The following is an 18,548-nucleotide window of genomic DNA, read 5'->3' as shown; positions in this document are numbered from 1 at the left end:
GTAGGAGGAGCTAATGCTAGCTATAGTCATTCAGTCAGGTAGGCGGAGCTAATGCTAGCTATAGTCATTCAGTCAGGTAGGAGGAGCTAATGCTAGCTATAGTCATTCAGTTAGGTAGGAGGAGCTAATGCTAGCTATAGTCATTCAGTCAGGTAGGCGGAGCTAATGCTAGCTATAGTCATTCAGTTAGGTAGGAGGAGCTAATGCTAGCTATAGTCATTCAGTTAGGTAGGAGGAACTAATGCTAGCTAACATCATTCAGTCAGGTGACCTCTGACCTTCTCTTCTGTAACAGCTGCTAAGATAGTTGCCACATTACAAAGCACCTGAATGGGTGTGGATGTGTGTGTGTGTGTGTAAATGTGTGTGTGTGTGTAAATGTGTGTGTGTAAATGTGTGTGTGTGTGTGTGTGTGTGTGTGTGTGTGTAAATGTGTGTGTGTAAATGTGTGTGTGTGTGTGTGTGTGTGTGTGTGTGTGTGTAAATGTGTGTGTGTAAATGTGTGTTCTTGTTTTTCCCCCTGCGTGGGGACATTGGCCTGACTCTATACCTACACGTGGGGACCTATTTACCCGTGGGGACCAAATTTGAGGTCCCCACCGGCACAACCCCATTTTGTAGCATAAAATGGTGTATAAACATGCCTCGTGAAGTTTTCCAGGAAGTCCCCATGAACTTCATTTCAAGACAAAATTTGTGCGAGTGTTTAAGGCATGCGCTCATAGTGGTCACACAGAGTATTGCAGTCCCCTTTAGGCTAGGTGTTCCGGAAGTGTGCTTCACTTACTGCTCACTCACTAGTCCCCCCTATTGGTCAGAAGGAGTTTTACAATTTAATGGCCAAATTCAACTTTAACTTTAAAAATCTAACTTTTTAAACTTAATTTCTTACAGTGTGGGATTATAGAGTATTTTTTTATGTAATTTATTTTAGTTTAATTTAAAGTGAAGTTTACCAATATTTACTTTTTTATTTAATTTATTGCACTTAGCTTAGCTAAGCGCTGTGAAAACCTATTGAAACTCAAAGGCTTATTATGATTCTCCTCAGTAAATAAGCACCAATTTGGAGGCCTAAGAATATTCGAAAACTCAAACTTTGGAGACTGCCGAGGAAGATGGCAGCACGCTAAGAAAGCTCCGGAAACCGACAATTTTCTTTCACATTTATCTGGAATATACACCTCTCAATTTACCCGGATATAAATACATCTGACATGCTAAAACCTAAAGTATTTCTAAGAAGCCAGATATTAATAATTTACCGACGAAATGTCAAGCAACAACAAAGCTAACTATTTCAAAGGTGCAGTAACGAGAAGCAAGCTAGCAGCGAGGACCAGCCCCACGCCTGACAGCACTTCTGCTAACCCGTTGACAGACTTAAGCTGCACTGAAGAGAAACATACCGACCCCAACTTCATTGAAGAAATATGGAACATGAGCGCAACACTACAAATTGTTGCAGCAGATGTTGTCTCAATTAAAGAAAGAACTAAAGAGCTTAAAGACTCTGTGGAAAATATTCTAATTAGACTGGGCGAGGTTGAACAGCGGGTGTTCCTCAACAGCACTCCCTAGAAATCTTTTTTTTAAAAATCTGTCCCCAAGCATTTTTCAATCAACAATCATGAATGTCTCTTGGAGCCATGGTGCATACCCAACAAGAAGTAGGTCATTTTGGATCAAAGCTGTCATTTAGTCTTTTTTAGAAACTAAGGAAACTCCTCCTACAGATGGGAAGAGGTAGAGACGTTGAGGAGGAGGGCTCAGGGCAAGGGTAAAACATTTCACTAAAAACCACCAAAGACTATCCCTATGCCACCATCTACAAAACCAAAGAAGAGCCGAATGCCACTGCAGCAGTAATCCAGTACAGGAGACTCTTGGGTACAGGATCAAGACTACCACATAGAGTAAATACCCTCCACAGAGAAAGGAGTTGGAAACTAAAATAAAGAAAGCTCACACTAGTGTTGGTGGCTTGGTGCAGCTATAACAACTTGAAGCTCAATACCCAGAAGACAGTGGAGTTAATGGTTGGCTTTAGGAAAGTCACAAACCCATCATCCCCTCTTGTTCTCAGAGTCCTTTCCATCTCCATTTTGGACTCATCCTGCTTCCTGGACATCACCATCACCCAGGACTTCAAGTGGAAACCAACCATCAGCTCCCTTATCGTGAAGGCCCAGCACCAGATGTTCTACTTATGGCAGCTGAGAGAATTCAAACTGCCAACTGAGTGTTGGTGCAGTTTAATACAGCCATCATCAAGTCAATCCTCACTACCTCTATCACTGGGTACAATGGAGCCACAACCAGGGACAAACAGATTACAACACATTGTGTGTAGTGATGAAAAGGTGATCGGTTGCAACCGCTGACCTTTACAGGAGATTGCACGACCTAGAGTCCTTCAAGACTCTAGGTCGTGCAGGTCGGATTGCAACTGACACTTCTCACCATGGACACAGTCTGTTTAAGCTCCTCTCCTCAGGGAGAAGACTATGGTCCACCCGGACCAGAACGTCCCGCCACAAGGACAGTTTCTTTACCTCAGTCATTAGACTGTTGAACAATAGATAATTGACTCTGGCATAACACAGCCACTTTATCCACCTGCTACTCTTACTCTACTCTACTCTGTGTAATTTAATTAACAGTGTTTCAGTTTTGGTAATGGCATTTTTAAAATGTTCCTCTATTAATTGTCTTTTAAGGTATTTAAGATCTTTGCTGATTTGAGAATTATTGAAACTGCAAATTATGGGGACTGCATAAATGTTTCTTTTTAATTTATGTAGCAAGATTAATCAGTTGAAAATAAAAACATGATTTAAACAGTTGTCTTTGCTCTTCTAGACAGACAACAAACAAGCAGACATTACTCAGAACTAAATATTCATGTCTTTGATGTAGAAAAGTCCCTTCGTAAAGACTGAAACAGTAGCTAAACCAGAAATTAAATTAAAATAATTTAAAAATCCCTAAAGAGAAACTACAATGTAGTATTTCACCCCATGTTCATTAGTCAAGTCAAACAGGTCATGTTTAGGCCTGCTTCGTAGGAATGATTTCCTGAAGAGTTCTGTGTTACAATATTAAGTGCAAAAGTTTTCTGCAAAACAAAATCCTTTATTTGCTTTTCGTTTTGTGTAAAGGTTATGCAGTGTTGTCCATTTTAAGTGGCTTACCCATACAAAATTTCATATGAATAAAAATCAAATTTCAAAGATGATAGATAGACTGTTACTGTTTAGTAGGCACTGTCAGTTAGGCTGAAAATGTCTCATGCCTGGTTCCCAAAAATGTATTTGGGAGCCAGGCATGACACTTGAAGTAGATTCCTGAGGTCAAACATTGTCAATGGCCTTCAACCAACACATCAAAGATGGGCTAACCCAAGTAAGATCTCGTAGTTCCTTATATATTCTTCTTGATAGAAGAAATTATCTGTAAAAGCTAATTGAGATTTGACCAACACTCTATAAAGCACTTCATATTTATATCAATTAACAGCCTCTTGTAAATATTTCAATAACATATATGCTCAATATGATTGTACAAATTGGTATTATGTCTTTCTTAACTCCCCTCATCTTTTTCCAATGGTTTGCTCCACAAGCTCTTAAGTAGGCCATTGGTGACATTGTACCCTTTGGTCTCTCCAGGCCTGACAAGAAGATAACTGAAAGAAGGATTGGATTTGTTTGACTGACTCTGTTTAAGTTAGAGTTGTTAAAACAATAAACTGTAGCATTTTTGAACTTTTAATTCAAAGTGCTTGGTTGAAGACAAAGAATGGTTGAAGAAGAGGAATCAAGAATCAGCATGCTCCTCAAGCAGGTTGACTGGCTCACATTTATGTATTTATTTATCCACATATAGTTTTCCTTATCTACTACAGCCCTCCACCCAGCTTCTCCACAATGGAGAAACTGGGTGGAGGCCGTCTCACACACATCCTGAGATTTGATGTCCCCACCTCACCCATGCCCATCCCCCCTCAACATTCCCTCCATGGCTTGGAGGGAAACATGCTGAACTATAAAGTGTAGCATGTTTGAACTTTTAATGCAAAATGTTTGGTTGAAGATAAAGAATGGTGGGATAAGAGGAATCAGTATGCAAATTATTGTAATTTATATATTTATTAATCCACATAAAATTTCCGGATCTGCTGTAGCCCCTCCACCCACTTTCTCAGTAATGGCTGCCGTCTCACACACATCCTGAGATTTGATGTCCCCACCTCACCCATGCCCATAACTCCTCAACATTCCCTCCATGGATTGGAGGGAAACATACTGTACTATAAAGTGCCGCATGTTTGAACTTTTAATGCAAAATGTTTGGTTGAAGATAAAGAATGGTGGGACAAGAGGAATCAAGAATCAGTATGCTACTCAAGGAGGTTGGTTGACTGGCTTACAATTCTTCAGTCTCTTTCTGCAAACCTTCCTAATTTATATATTTATTTTTCCACATCCTAATTTTCTGATTTGCTATAGCTCCTCGCCAGTCTCTCTGTAATGGCTGCCATCTCACACACATCCTGAGATTTTGCGTCCCCACCTCACCCATGCCCATCCCCCCTCAACATTCCTCCATAGCTTGCTCTCAAACTTTGCAGATTTGACTGGTGTGGAACCTACAAAATGTCCATTACAAAGAATAATTTTTTCTCCTGAAGCATTACTTTGGGAGATAACACAAGTTAAGTAATTAATTTCCTAGTTTTATAACTTAATTGATGTGTGGTAGAGTTGTGACGCCAAAGTTAAGGTGTCATTAGTTATTAACACAGGGCTGGGCCGTAAGCCTCAGCTAGCTGCTTTTTGCAACCAAGCAGGAACTCCGGCCTGTGCCGGAGTCTAAATCAAGCGCTCCTTTTTTGACTGCTGCACACCTGCACCGAAGGAGGAGATTCAGACCTTCATGCTAACATCCGAGGAATGAGGAGCAATCTAGCTAAAGAAAATGGTAAGATTATTGTTATTTTAATGGACTCCCGGTTATTATCTATTATATCACTCAGTCAGATATACTTTTAAATGCTGTTTAAACGTGTTGACCTGTAAAAACTGTTTCAATTGTGTTTCACTAGGATGGCTAGCTGACATTAGCCTAGCTACAGCTAATGAGAAGCATGCATGTTTTATTTTCAATTTATTGAGGTCCAGTCTTACAGCAAATAAATAGAAATAAAAGTGACAATTAACCAAAAAAAGGATAAGTTATTAAAATATGACTGCTCACAAAAATGACTCAAATGCAAAATAAAAAAAGCTAAGTTTGAAACATGCAAACCTAATAGAGCAGAAATCATGAAATATGCAATATTTTCAGTGGCCCTGCTTGTGTGATTGAAAAGAGTAATAACTTAAGAGTAATAACTTTTTACATGTGCTCTGAATTGAGAGACGATAGACATGAGGAGCTAAAACATGAGGCAGAAGTAAATGGATGCCTTGTGCATAAAGGTTGATTCTGCTGGGAAGGGAGCCTTCAGGCCACATTACACCAGACTACATCCTTTTTAAAATAATAAAGATTGGGATTTATGGGGTTTTTGGGGGGGGTGTAGGAGTGGGGGAGGGTATATTAGGATGAATCAGGAGGTTTGAATTGGAAACTAACTTCAGCATCATAACTTTAGGTGGGGGGGATCTGTTTTGGCAAAATTAATTTCAGGCCTTTAACACTGACTTATAATCATTGAATGCTTTTTTTTTTTTCCTGGAAAATGCCAACCAGAGAAGTAGATCCAGTGATAGGAGTGACGGTGGAGTAGAGTCTACACCCAGCTGTTCCAGTTTAAAAGGTGAATTATCTCAGGGAAAGGTGCATTAGCCCACAATGTTTTTCCCACATTTAAGTTGTTTTGCATTAGTGTTTCCACTAAATCAATATAATGCGAGTTATAACTGCTCAGGTGAGAGAAGGGAGGTGTGACAAGAAGTCTATTAAAATTATAATTTTTTTAACATGATTTTAGTTGCCTAGAAGAAGCTACCACAATATCAGTTAATGTTTGATTTAAGAGTACCAAGTCAGGTTTTTCTTAAACAAAGAAAAGGCTCAGCACATCTGTCGGTGATTTTACTTGAAATGCCAGTTGTTTCTAAATGTCCAAGGAAATAGAGATTTGTGTTGGGGGGAAGCTTTGGTAGAACCCAGGTCAACTGCTTTCCTTTTTGCATTCGACCATTGTTGACTTGCTATAACTTTGATAATTTTATTTAATAACCCTTAGTCTAGTTGTTCCAATCTTGAGTATTAAATTGAAAAAGTTAGAAATTTTAAAGAATTGCTGAAATTATTGAATACTGAAGGTCGGATATTTATTTCTAATCCCAAATTTAACATTTGTAACCTAGTGATAAGACCCAAAAATATTTTGAGAAGACCAAATATAGGAGATGCAGAGCCTCTGAATTGTTTTAAGGTGATATTAACTTTTTTTCTTTTTAAATTTCAGCTACAGATGAGACATTTGGGCTTGATCCAGAGCAGAGGCAAATGGTAAGTGTGCCTATGAATAAGTTCAAAGGATGTGACAGTATTTCAGTTTCATTCTAGCTCACATGTACTCTTCATACTGCATAGCTAATTTAAATATTGTTCTAAATTAAAGTCTGGAAAAGTTGCTGCCCAGTTGTCTTCACCAATGAACATGTGCATTAGTATTTACAAATCCTACAGTGGTGAAAGTTATTTTCGCTGTAGAGAAGTGGCAAAAATGTTATGCAGAGAAATTCTTGAAAAAGATCATTTTGATATAAGCTTGTCGTATTGAGTTTGGGAGGAATGCTGTATCTTGACAATATGTCTCCATCCAAGTTGGCACCTTGTGTTTAACATGTCTGGATCATAGATGATGACTGAAATCAGGCCTGTTAAGAATTCTCAGATTTTCAAAATATTGTGAAAATGTTTTAATACCCCAGTGATTCACTTCTACTTATTTTAACTGATTATAAAGGCTGATGTCCTGCACAGATGTTTTCCTGTTCCACCACACTTGACTCAAATTAATGGATCATTAACAAATGTTTTATAACAAGCTATTGGAGAATGATTTGATTTGAATGAAGTGTGCTGTAGCAACCCCTAAACCCTGGGAGTTGCTGATTCTTGACTTAAAGTTTCACCTGGATGCATCATTCTCAATGTGGTCAGGTGCCAGTTCCATCTGGGGCCTGTGTCTCCAATTTGTTTAATTTCACAGATGTGGACATTTACAATGCTTGTTTTCTGTGTTTTATAGGATCAAACACGTCAAGCTCGTCGCCTGCAGAAACTTAAAGCCCATCACAATAAATGTGAGGCTCATCACAAGAAGCTCGTCACAAAGGCAACAAATGAAGTGAGGGAGAACACGTCTTTTCTCCATCAGAAGGGCTTAATGGTTAGTTTTGCTTCACCTTTTTCTTGATGTACCCAGAGATGAGAACTGTTAGTAAATGTACCATTGTATGTGTGGCTTGAGCTGTTTTGACAGTATTATTGTAAAAATATCAAGAAAATCTTCTTGCAAATTTCTTAATACTTACTATAATTATGTAATCAACACAAATTCATAGCTATCTTTAATGCTGGATAAAAACGTCTTTCAATTTTTAAAAGTTTTGTGAAACAAAAATACTGTCAGTTATTACAAGATTTCAAGTGTCCAACGTCACGATGCTTATCAGAGAAGAAATACATTTGGTGGTATTTGGCTGCTTTGCAAAATCATGTAACCTGAAACTTTAGACTGTGCACAGGAGCTTTCTTTGAGGGGGACTCACCTTGTCAGTCAATTCAAATTTATTTAGTGTCTATTACAATACAAGTTGTCACTAGATGCTTCCCAGAGACCCAGACATGGACTAATCAGGACTAAACCCAAAATACTCTGAAGCATTTATTATCTTCCAGTCTATGAAATTCCAATGGCCTGTCAAGTTGAAGTATAAAATAAATGTGCATAGTTTCAGTGTCATTTAATCTAAATTTAGTAGGTTAGATTAGGTGGTAATGGATACCAAAATCCAAAAGTAATTGGCCATGGTGTCTGATTTTTAACTGTCACATTTGAACACAGCAGAATATTAGCTTTAGGTATATTTGTAACAAATCTGGGTGGATCACTTCATGGTTTGTATTAAATCTGTAAGCAAGGCATTTGCTTTATTTATCCTCTCACCCACTCTATTAAGTACTGCGCTGTCATATTATACACCATGAAATGCAGAATCTCCAGTGTAATCTGAAGGAGCCTGTGCACTTTTGGTGCTGTTAATATGTGACATCTTTGGGATTTCTAAATACCTTGATTCAGTAGAAGTTAACTGTAGCTCTGTATTAAATTGTAACAGTTCATTTAGGCATGGACACATTTTAACAGTTAAACTTATAATTTTTTGGAGTCAAAACAGTCATCCGATGAGAGCGACGATACCATCATCCTTGGTCCAACACCAACTGAAGGGGACATGAGCGTGCCTGAGCTTACAAGAACTGACAGTGTGATTGTAAGTTTATTTATAAATATCATAGTCCAACCTAATGTTAAGACTCACTTAGGTTAGAAATTCTATTTTTTTGTAGTATTTAAAACCAAACTATCCAAGAACTCAGTTAGTCGCCATGTGCTGGTAAATCTGTCACTTTTTGAGGATGCTTAAAAATGTTGGAAAAACATTTGAGCTAACAAGCACCAAAAAAATTTAAAAGAAATCATACTAGTATTGGGAGTATTTCTTTTTTAATGAACTTTTTAAAACTAGTTGTACATATTTAACTTCTTCTGATTTGTTTATATGTTTGAGAAATAATCTGAAAGTAATTTCTCTCTTTTTAAAAAAAATAATTTTAGCTAAACAAACAAATGCTTTGCTACTCAGAAGCATCTCTATCAAGTTCTGACATCACTGAGGAAGAGTATGTTCCCGATTCTGAGAAATCTGAGAGTGGCAGTCTAAACGACAGTGACAGTTCAGTAGACGTTAAACAGCTCAAGAAGAGGAAGAAAAGAGCCCAGAAAAATACTTCTTCTCTGGAAGTCCAACCACTTAAGAGAATGCGTGTGACCACTTCTAGTTCCTTGACTGCAAAAGATCCTGGAGAATCTTCTTCAACTGATGCAAAAGATCCTGGAGAATCTTCTTCAACTGATGCAAAAGATCCTGGAGAATCTTCTTCAACTGATGCAAAAGATCCTGGAGAATCTTCTTCACTTGATGTGACAGTCATGACCTTGAAGAAGAAGGGAGATGGCAGTAGGGCTTACAATAAAAGGTACTTTTGTGCATTTTGTAGCAAACCTTACAGCAAAATGGCACGTCATCTAGAAGCAAAACACAGTGATACACCAGAAGTGGAAAGTGCACTGAAATGTCCCAAAGGTTCTAGAGAACGACGGCTGCAGTTGTCCTTGATAAGAAACAAAGGAAACCGTGCCCATAATAATAAAGTCATTAAAGAGGGAAAAGGAATGCTCATTCCCCGCCAACAATGCACTAAATCTGCAAAAGCTGGTGATTACTTGCATTGCATCAACTGCGAGGGTTACCTCAAGCGGAAATCCTTGTGGAGGCATATGCAGAGGTGTTATCTCAGTCAAAAAGTCACAGGACTGAAGCCAGGAACATCTCGAGTCCAAGCCATTTGCAAATATGCAGAGCCAGTACCAGACAGCGTCAATGCACAGTTTTGGAAACTAATACATGACATGCACCATGATGATGTAGCAAAAGTTGTCCAAAGTGAGAAGTGCATCTTGAAATTTGGAGAACATTTGTTCAACAAACATGGTCAAGATGTTACAAGACACGAATACATCCGACAGAAGATGCGCGAAACCGCACGAGTTGTTCTGCAAGGGAAGAAAGATGGCAAGTTGGAGACGCTCCCAGACTTCTTTGTGCCAGCTAACTTCCCTCATGTTATAGATGCAGTTAAGAAAGTGGCTGGCTTGGATGAAAGAACAAACGTCTTCAAAACGCCATCTTTAGCACTCAAGTTGGGTCACAACCTCAAGAAAGTGGCAAATGTTCTTGAATGTGAGGCTATGATCTCAGGCGATGAGAATACCATTCACAATGTGCGAATTTTCAAACAAATCTGTGAGACCAGATGGAGCGAGTGTGTCTCTTCCCATGCTCTTAGGACTTTGAATGAGGCTAAGTGGAATGCTCCTCAGCTTATTCCCTTTGCTGAAGACGTTAGGAAAATGCACCAGTATCTTGACACAAAAAGGATGGAGTGCCAGAGGAACCTGAAGGAAGAAGCTGTAAAGAAGAACTGGGCTGAACTTGCCAAGATCACGCTTTGTGAGGTGATAATATTCAACCGGAGAAGAGAGGGAGAAGTATCCAAGATGCCACTGAACGCTTTCACCTTGAGAGATACCTCTGTCACCCATCCAGATGTGGAGCTTGCTTTGTCAGAACTTGAAAAGAAGCTGTGTAAACACTTCCAGCGAATTGAGATAAAAGGCAAACGTGGCCGAAAGGTTCCCATTCTCCTAACTCCTAATATGGCATCATCAATGGAGTTGCTTGTCCAAAATCGCCGCAATTGTGATGTATTGGATGAGAATCCATACATGTTCGGGAGACCACAGACTCTCAATCACTTCAGAGGATCGGATATTATTCGTGAGATGGCTCAAAACTGTGGAGCAAAACACCCTGGAGCATTGTCCTCAACCAAACTGAGGAAGCACATGGCCACCATGTCAAAGGTACTTAACCTAAAGGACAATGAAATGGACGACCTAGCTGACTTCCTTGGCCATGACATTAGAGTTCATCGTCAGTATTATAGATTGCCTGAAGGGACATTACAGTTGGCAAAAATCAGTAAAGTGTTGCTGGCACTAGAAAGAGGACAGCTCTCCCACTTCAAAGGACGAAATCTGGATGAAATCAGCATTGATCCACAAGGTAAATTGGTATATTTTTTTGTGAAGATTTAATTTGACCCCCTGGCATGGCACGTTCTATTTATTTTGATTTTGACTTTGTAAATAAAAAAAAAAAGATGACATCTATAAAAGTTTGAGTGTCAGACATTGACAACAGTAGGAAGAAGTAGCTCAGCAGGCATTTTTTATATTACATATTCGAATTCTTGTAGTTTTTTTGTTTGCTTGTTTTAATCTTTGGGAAATTCAATCATAATTTCCCATTGTAAATTGCTCACTTGAATGGCCATAGAACAAGGAAAAGCGCTAAGACTGTGCTGACAGCATATGCAATGCTTCATAGTTTAATATGATGGATATTTGTTACTTCATTTTCCAGAAAAAATGTCTGTGGACAGTGGATCAGACACTGAAGAAGAGGTTGACTCAGCTGAGAGGGATGCTGGTACTTCATCTTCCAGATCACCAGATATGGATGGCAACAAAAAAGTAGAAAATGGTGAGGAATCACAAATACATTGATTTCTGCCTTTTGTACAATCTGTTGTCAAGACAGCAGTGCACTTTTAGATTTGTGCTTAGGCATTTTAACTTACTCTCTAGTGTATTATATATAATATATTTCGATTACATAAAGTAGATTTTTAGAATAATTGTCAGAAAACCACAAGGTTAAGCTGTTGCCATCTTGTTTCTCACCTGGAAGTTGGAAACCAGATTTTATGACATTAAGTTGACTGACTATATCACATCCATCACTGCCAGGGATGTGGACATGTGAAAAAGTGCTTCCATGACACTTTAGTGAATTTGGGGATTATCGAATCCCCTGAAAAAACACCTCTTGGAATTATAAAAATGGTTTACTCGACATTAAGAAGTTTTTTCAAATAAGTGCCGTTTCCATTACAAGATCTTTTTTTTTTTTTTTTTTTTTTTTTTTACATTTGATGGATAGATACAGGTCATGGAAATGAGTCTGATAGTTTCATCCATAAAAGGAGAAATGTTTTAAAAAGTGTTGCTAACAGGGCCAAACTAAATGTTGACGGTAAAAATTAGATAATTACAATACCAGCAGCTTTTGATTTAGTGCTGTTAAGAAATTAGTACAAAGTTAAACTGTTAAGCTAATTATTTGAAATGCTTGTATAAAGTAAACATACTGACTGCTTACACTGTTGAATACGCTTTTACTTAATATACCTTTGTTTAGGTCAATTTGGGGTGACCAGGAGATGCACCACTGAAGTTGGACAAAGCAATGATCTGCCCTCAGCAAAAGGTAAGAATATTTATAAGCGTGAAGAAAATGAGATTGTAGATTTCTGATAAATATTGAACCTTTAGAGGCCACTGTCCTCTATCATTACTCTTTTTCATGTATGTCATTTTTGGGTTCTGTCATTTATACAAATTTTCAATGTACTCTGTAACTGATAATTTTGTCCAAGTCAGATATATTTTGAGATTTCTTTGGTTTAACAGAGAGGTCAGATGACGAGGTACTGGCAGACATGGAAGTCTCTGGCAACTCCAACACGACTAACGGTAGTTTCTCTTCCTCCTTGGAGATTATCAATGAGCAGAAGCTTTAAAAATGTTGCCAGACACATCTTTCAAACTGAAGAATTTATCTGACTGCAAATTTTTATTATAAAGAAATTATAACCACCGGGTCTAATGTCTCAACTGAATGTTCCTCCTGCAAGCCAGGCTTGAGAACATGTAAACCTTTAGTTATTTTTTACACATTTAGTGTTCATTGAATATTTCACATTATCAGGTGTAAACCTATTTCCAATATTTCCTTAATTTTTTTATTGAACTAAACAAATGGGTAAATAATGAACATTTCACAGCACTGTCTGTGTGGTGTCAAAATTAGGCTTCCTCATTTTATAATCTCATGAGGATTACATGATATCTCAACATATAAAACTTTAGAATAGCTCAATTTTCATTTGACTGCATACCCTCAAGCAAAAGTTTGGTTTTACTTCTTCTCCCCCTTCTCTCTTATTGCCACCTTGAACTGTCTTCAAACAGCAAACTAACTAGACTGATCAAAGGTAGTTTGGGTGATTATTTTAATCTTTCTGCTTAACTGCACCTATAAAATATTTCCAAAACCTATAGTGCTAGGAGAACTTATCAGGCCCTGCGAGTTTTCCCAGTTTGGACTCTGTGACAAAGGGAGATTTAAGTTTTATCCATTAGAGAGCCCCGCTTATGTTGATGCTCTCTTAACGTAGGCTCACCGAGTCTCCAGCCACCATCAAATCACTCAAAATCGTCCTTTTGGTGAAGTGTTTTTGAAATGGATGATATTTTAAACAATTTTGTCGTATTTTTTGAACATCCCCTTGACCTTAATTATTTATGCTTGTGAAGTATTTTGTACAATTAATTCTCTCTTGTACCTGCTGATACTTCTATAAAGGATGGGGAGATTTATGTGTTCTCTCACTACCAGTTGTCAGCTTCAACAGTGACAACTATTGGAGCTGACAGCTGACCCTTAAATATGAAATAATGCTTTACTACAGCTGTAGTAAAGAAATGTTTTCATGATAGCTTTATAACTTGCTCTGTCATACAGACTGAAACATTTTTTCATTGAAGAACACTTAAAAGTGCCCCTAATTATTTTCAGGCCCACCACAAAAGAAGAGACTGAAGTGGAACCAAGAAGAAATCCAGGCAGTGGAGAAAACACTCATGGACTGTATTGACTCTGGAAAGGTTCCTGGGAAAGCCCAGTGTATGAAGTGCATTGAAACCTCACCAGTAGCCCTCAAGGACAGGACATGGCAAGGGATTAAATTCTATGTGAAAAATCGCATAGATGCATTAAAACGAGAGACTTTCAAAAGAAGGTAAGCGTTGACCTTTTTGTTACTGTGAAAGAAAACGGATCATTTGTTAGTGCCATTACCACGCCGATTCTGTTTGGAGTTTCTGCCGGTTTTGAAGTTTTGAGACAGCTGCAGTCAAGTTTTGTAATGCAAGTATGTATGCATACTGTATGTTCATGTTTATTGATACATATCAATGAATACATTTCATTTTAGTACATGCATGTTGGATTGTATGTATATTTTTTGCAACAAGATACTGTAAGTTATGCAATAAAATGGTTCACATAGAACCAGAAAATGTAGTCCATTATTGATGGTTGGCATTAAGCATGTTACCAGGCACTTAAAAATAACATTAAACAAAAACAAATCTGATATAACACAGTTTATTGACTTAAAAGAACTAGGATTGCTCATATTTGACAAACTGTGTTCCCAAAAATTACACAGTGCCACCTGGTGGTAGTTGGTGATGGACATGTCCCCACATGGAGCCAAAAACCTGACAGATTTTTGATTTTCTAAATTTGATTAATTTTTATGTTAAAGATTATATTTCATGTTCCAATATCCCTAAAAAAAATCCAAACCTAAAACCAAGCCTTTAGCTCATTTAGAAAGTTGGGTCCCCACGTGTAACCACCTAGTCACTCGCCAAAACAAGTCCTCACGTTTCGGGAAAAACAAGTATGTGTGTGTGTGTGTGTGTGTGTGTGTGTAAATGTGTGTGTGTGTGTAAATGTGTGTGTGTAAGTGTGTGTGTGTGTGTGTGTGTGTGGATGTGTGTGTGTGTAAATGTGTGTGTGTGTGTGTGTGTAAATGTGTGTGTGTGTGTGTGTGTGGATGTGTGTGTGTGGATGTGTGTGTGTGTGTGTGTGTAAATGTGTGTGTGTGTGTGTGTGTGGATGTGTGTGTGTGTGTAAATGTGTGTGTGTAAATGTGTGTGTGTGTGTGTGTGTGTGTGTGTAAATGTGTGTGTGTGTGTAAATTTGTGTGTGTAAATGTGTGTGTGTGTGTGTGTATATGTGTGTGTAAATGTGTGTGTGTGTGTGTGTGTGTGTGTGTGTGTAAATGTGTGTGTGTAAATGTGTGTGTGTGTGTAAATGTGTGTGTGTGTGTGTGTGTGTGTGTGTAAATGTGTGTGTGTGTGTGTGTGTGTGTGTGTAAATGTGTGTGTGTGTAAATGTGTGTGTGTGTGTGTGTGTGTGTGTGTGTAAATGTGTGTGTGTAAATGTGTGTGTGTGTGTGTGTGTGGATGTGTGTGTGTGTGTAAGTGTGTGTGTGTGTGTGTGTGAATGTTTGGAGTCCTCTGGACTTGATGAAAAACTCCTCAGGCCGTTTACCAAGGACACTTCCTGCAATCCAGTATTCAAAATAAAAGCACTTTATTTACTTTTTCTATTTGCCTCATTCATTATTATGTCAGTTTTTACTATTTAGAAAAGAAAACAAACATTTTACATGTAGAGTTAGAGAATAATATTAATAAAACTTAATCTCAGAGTTTAAATTATAGAAACATGACGTGTAAACATGTTCTGTTTTTATCAGCTGTTCTTATTGTCTTATTGTTTTATATTAATCATGTTTCTGTATTTGTGTACAACATTTATAAAATATTAATAAAGTTTATTTACTGACTGTAAACCTGCTGTTACTGTCAAATTCCTGTAGGTGGCAGCAAATAAAGTTTCTGGTTTATTAAAAGACATTTTTCTTTAACTTAAACAAAATAGACATAAAAAGAACTTTAAAACAATATAACTTTATTTATTTTAATATATTAATGTAAATCCATAATGTTTTATCTTTTCCTGCACGACACGGTAAAAAATAAAAACCTGTTCAGTTTGTTCATGCAGCAAAATTCACAACAAATGAAGTTTTTACAAAAATAAATTTATTATAACCTGGTGAAAAACTTTACATGCACTTATTTTAAATAATCAGTTAAAATATGATTAGTTAAACTAAATTAAGATAAAAATAATCATTTTTATTTAAATGTTTTTGTGTATTTACCTGATGGTTTATCCCGTCCAGAACCGCAGCAGAACCTTCCTGTGTTCTGACCAAAGCTTGTTTGGTTTCCAGGTTCTGGACGCCTTCTTGGTTGGTTCTGACCAGCAGACGATGGCGGACCAGCTGCAAAGCGCTGCAGAGATCTCTCCCAGCTGCACACAGGAAGTTCTGGTTCCGACCCGCAGCACCGACCCATCAGACGGAAACACCGGGCAGAAAAACGGGTCGGAACCGCAGCAGGGTCTCCCGGTCAGCAGAAAGCTCCTCTACAACCAGACAGTCTGTGAGTCAGAACCCGACCAGCAGAACCCTCAGATGGATCAAGCAGCGCATGAAGCCGACCCGGTTTCCAGAACCTCCAGAACCGCCCCGAGCCCAGATGGTCCCCTGGTAGAGTTTGACCAGCAGCAGATCGTCATGTTAGCAGACGATGAGGTGGTGAGAACAGCTGCAGCTTCTCTCTACCACAAACATCCAGCGGTCAGTTCGCTTCACGCCGTCCGTCCCCAGCACAGAGTCCGGCAGGTCAAAGGTCAGGCGGCGCCTCTGTCGGAACGCAGCAGCCTGGTTCTGGTGGGTCACGGAGCCAGAGAGCCTTCAGGAGAGATGAGGATATCAGGGTACAGCTACAGAGACGTGGCCAGGATCATCCAAAGTGCCTCCAGGATCGGCCAGAAGATCCAAACCACTGCAGTGGTGGCCTGCGGCGTGGGATCGGACCGCCGCTTCCCACCAGCTCTGCTGCAGACGCTGCACGAAGCCGGCCTGGAGACGGAGCTGCACCTGTGGAAGACCGCCGTCCAGGTGGCGGAGACGGGAGACGTCCTGAGTCAGGACTGAGCGCGGTGGAGATCTGGAGATCACACCAAGAAGCTGGTTCTGACCGTCGGCCGGACCGGAGAGATCAGGAGGAGGGACGACCGCCGCCGCACCGGGCAGGAAGTTCCCACCAATCAGACGGCGCTGCTGGGCGACGGAAGAAACAAAAAGGGAAACAACAATAAGCATCTCGACAAAGAGGAACCAAAGAGCTTCATTGATCCAGAAGTTTATAAGGAAATTCCTTCAGGTCTTGATGAACCAACTAAATTCAAGGAAACTTTCAGGATCCTTGAAAGTTTGACGTGGGGATTCTTTCATCCAGGTCCACCAGAAATAAAACCACAAGAACTCTGTGAAAAAGATTCAGACCCATCAGTTTTTATCATTGGAGAACAAAAAACAAAGAAAGACAACAATGGAAAATTCAAAACAGTTATTGAGTTTGAAGAAAAAGATAATAACAAAAAAAACAAAATTCTGAAAAAATGTTTTGCAATCCAAACAGGAAGTGACATCAGAAACATCATCCATCACTTTGCAAAGAATGAAAAGAATCAAGTCACACATCTGATGGTTAATAACTGGATTTATGAAGTCGACCCTGAAAGTCTTTATGTGTTTCCTGTTGGAAAGAAGCTGGACAAGAAAAAGAAATCTGACTCTGTTGATAACATCAAACAAAATATCAATAAGCAAATGAACAAGGAAAGTTACCGAGATATAAGACCTGCTGTTGAAGGAAAAAGTGAAAAAGAAGAACACTCGAACAAATGTGTTCAGTATTTCAAAAACATTTTCCTCGGAGAGATGGCGTATATCCCGTCTTCAGAGAGGGAAGCTTGGTGCACCACGTATTTCACAGCTTCAGTCATCAGTGAATCGGCCAGAAACTTCCGGACGTTTCCTTTGACCCTCATGGCTCTGAGCATGGAGGACAAGAGGTTCTGGTTCGACCCAAACTACATCACCATGGCTGATGGGGGAACCTGGCTGAACAAACCGCTGAGAGGATTCAGAGGCGCAGCAGGAGGAAACATGGAGAAGCTCGCTGAACTCCTAGTTAGAGAGTACAGAACCATCAGTGAGTGGCAGGAGAGATATTTTAAGGATCAGTTCAAAGAGATGGCTAAGATTTCAGAAAAGTTCAAAGTATTAAAGTCAGAGGAAAAGGGAAACTTCACAAACGATTGCCAAACATTCTTCGATGCTGTGAAGAACCAGCAGAATCTCCCATCAGCGTCCGGCAGCTTCAGCACCAATGAGCAGAGAGAAGGTCCAGCATTCAGCCTGGAGGTCGAGAAATGACCATAAATATCATCAAACTGCTGCGGGGTTCAGTTACTGCCATAAATCATGTCAGCATTACTATTTATTATTAATGTTAACACATGATGATGTCTGTCATTTAATCTGGATCAGCTGAAAGCTTCACTGTTTTAATAAAAAGTTTGATTCATTTCTTCGTGTCAGTTCTTAAATGTTCACAAGTCATTTTCCTCCAAGTCTTTAACTCTGCATGGCTGCAGGTCATAGTTCAACCTGGATGGGTTGTCCTGATGATGGTGATGATGATGATGATGATGATGATGGATGTTAGAAATATCACAGTTTCCTCTGCAGCTTCATGTCAGAGCAAAGCTGCAGGTCAGCCTGACTGAAGGCTCAACAGGAGCATTTAGTCAGAGAGCCTCACCTGGGGTCACGACCCTGTGACCTTTTACTGACCTTCTAATCAGCAAAAGGTCAATAAAAGGTCAGGGAGTTTCTGACCCTCCACCTTTCAGAGCTGATCTGATGTTTCTGAGAATCAAAAGATTTTCTATGATTTGTGAAAAAAGTATGTGAAGTGTAAAAACAGGAAATGGAGATAAAAATAAATCTAAGGAACTGAGGTCAGAGTTCAAACTCTAAAATAAAATGTTAAATGA

At 39.0% G+C, this 18,548-nt stretch overlaps 1 protein-coding gene across 2 annotated transcripts; it reads left to right on the top strand.

Moving 5' to 3' along the window:
- The first annotated feature begins 3,119 nt into the window (after positions 1-3,119).
- LOC114145613 (uncharacterized) lies at positions 3,120-14,074 on the top strand. 2 transcript variants are annotated; one of them, XM_028019258.1, is made up of 10 exons: positions 3,120-4,983; positions 5,758-5,824; positions 6,482-6,525; positions 7,271-7,411; positions 8,415-8,519; positions 8,864-10,934; positions 11,295-11,414; positions 12,132-12,200; positions 12,404-12,466; positions 13,572-14,074. In XM_028019258.1, the coding sequence occupies exons 1-10, from the start codon at positions 4,981-4,983 to the stop codon at positions 13,796-13,798; spliced, it is 2,910 nt and encodes a 969-aa protein (XP_027875059.1). In that variant the 5' UTR covers positions 3,120-4,980; the 3' UTR covers positions 13,799-14,074. The 2 variants fall into 2 exon arrangements, with proteins under 2 accessions (XP_027875059.1, XP_027875060.1); XM_028019259.1 differs by lacking the exon at positions 12,404-12,466.
- Positions 14,075-18,548: the final 4,474 nt, after the last annotated feature.

The sequence above is a fragment of the Xiphophorus couchianus genome, chromosome 5, assembly GCF_001444195.1.
Source record: "Xiphophorus couchianus chromosome 5, X_couchianus-1.0, whole genome shotgun sequence".
Lineage (NCBI taxonomy): Eukaryota > Metazoa > Chordata > Actinopteri > Cyprinodontiformes > Poeciliidae > Xiphophorus > Xiphophorus couchianus.
Note: the sequence above shows the minus strand (reverse complement) of the source record. Positions and strands in the feature narration are given on the sequence as shown.

Bases quoted from the DNA above. Each gene is read 5' to 3' on its own strand.
- LOC114145613 (XM_028019258.1), top strand. The intron at 7,412-8,414 runs GTTAGTTTTGCT...AATTTTTTGGAG, and splicing joins TCCATCAGAAGGGCTTAATG to TCAAAACAGTCATCCGATGA. The intron at 11,415-12,131 runs GTGAGGAATCAC...ACCTTTGTTTAG, and splicing joins CAACAAAAAAGTAGAAAATG to GTCAATTTGGGGTGACCAGG.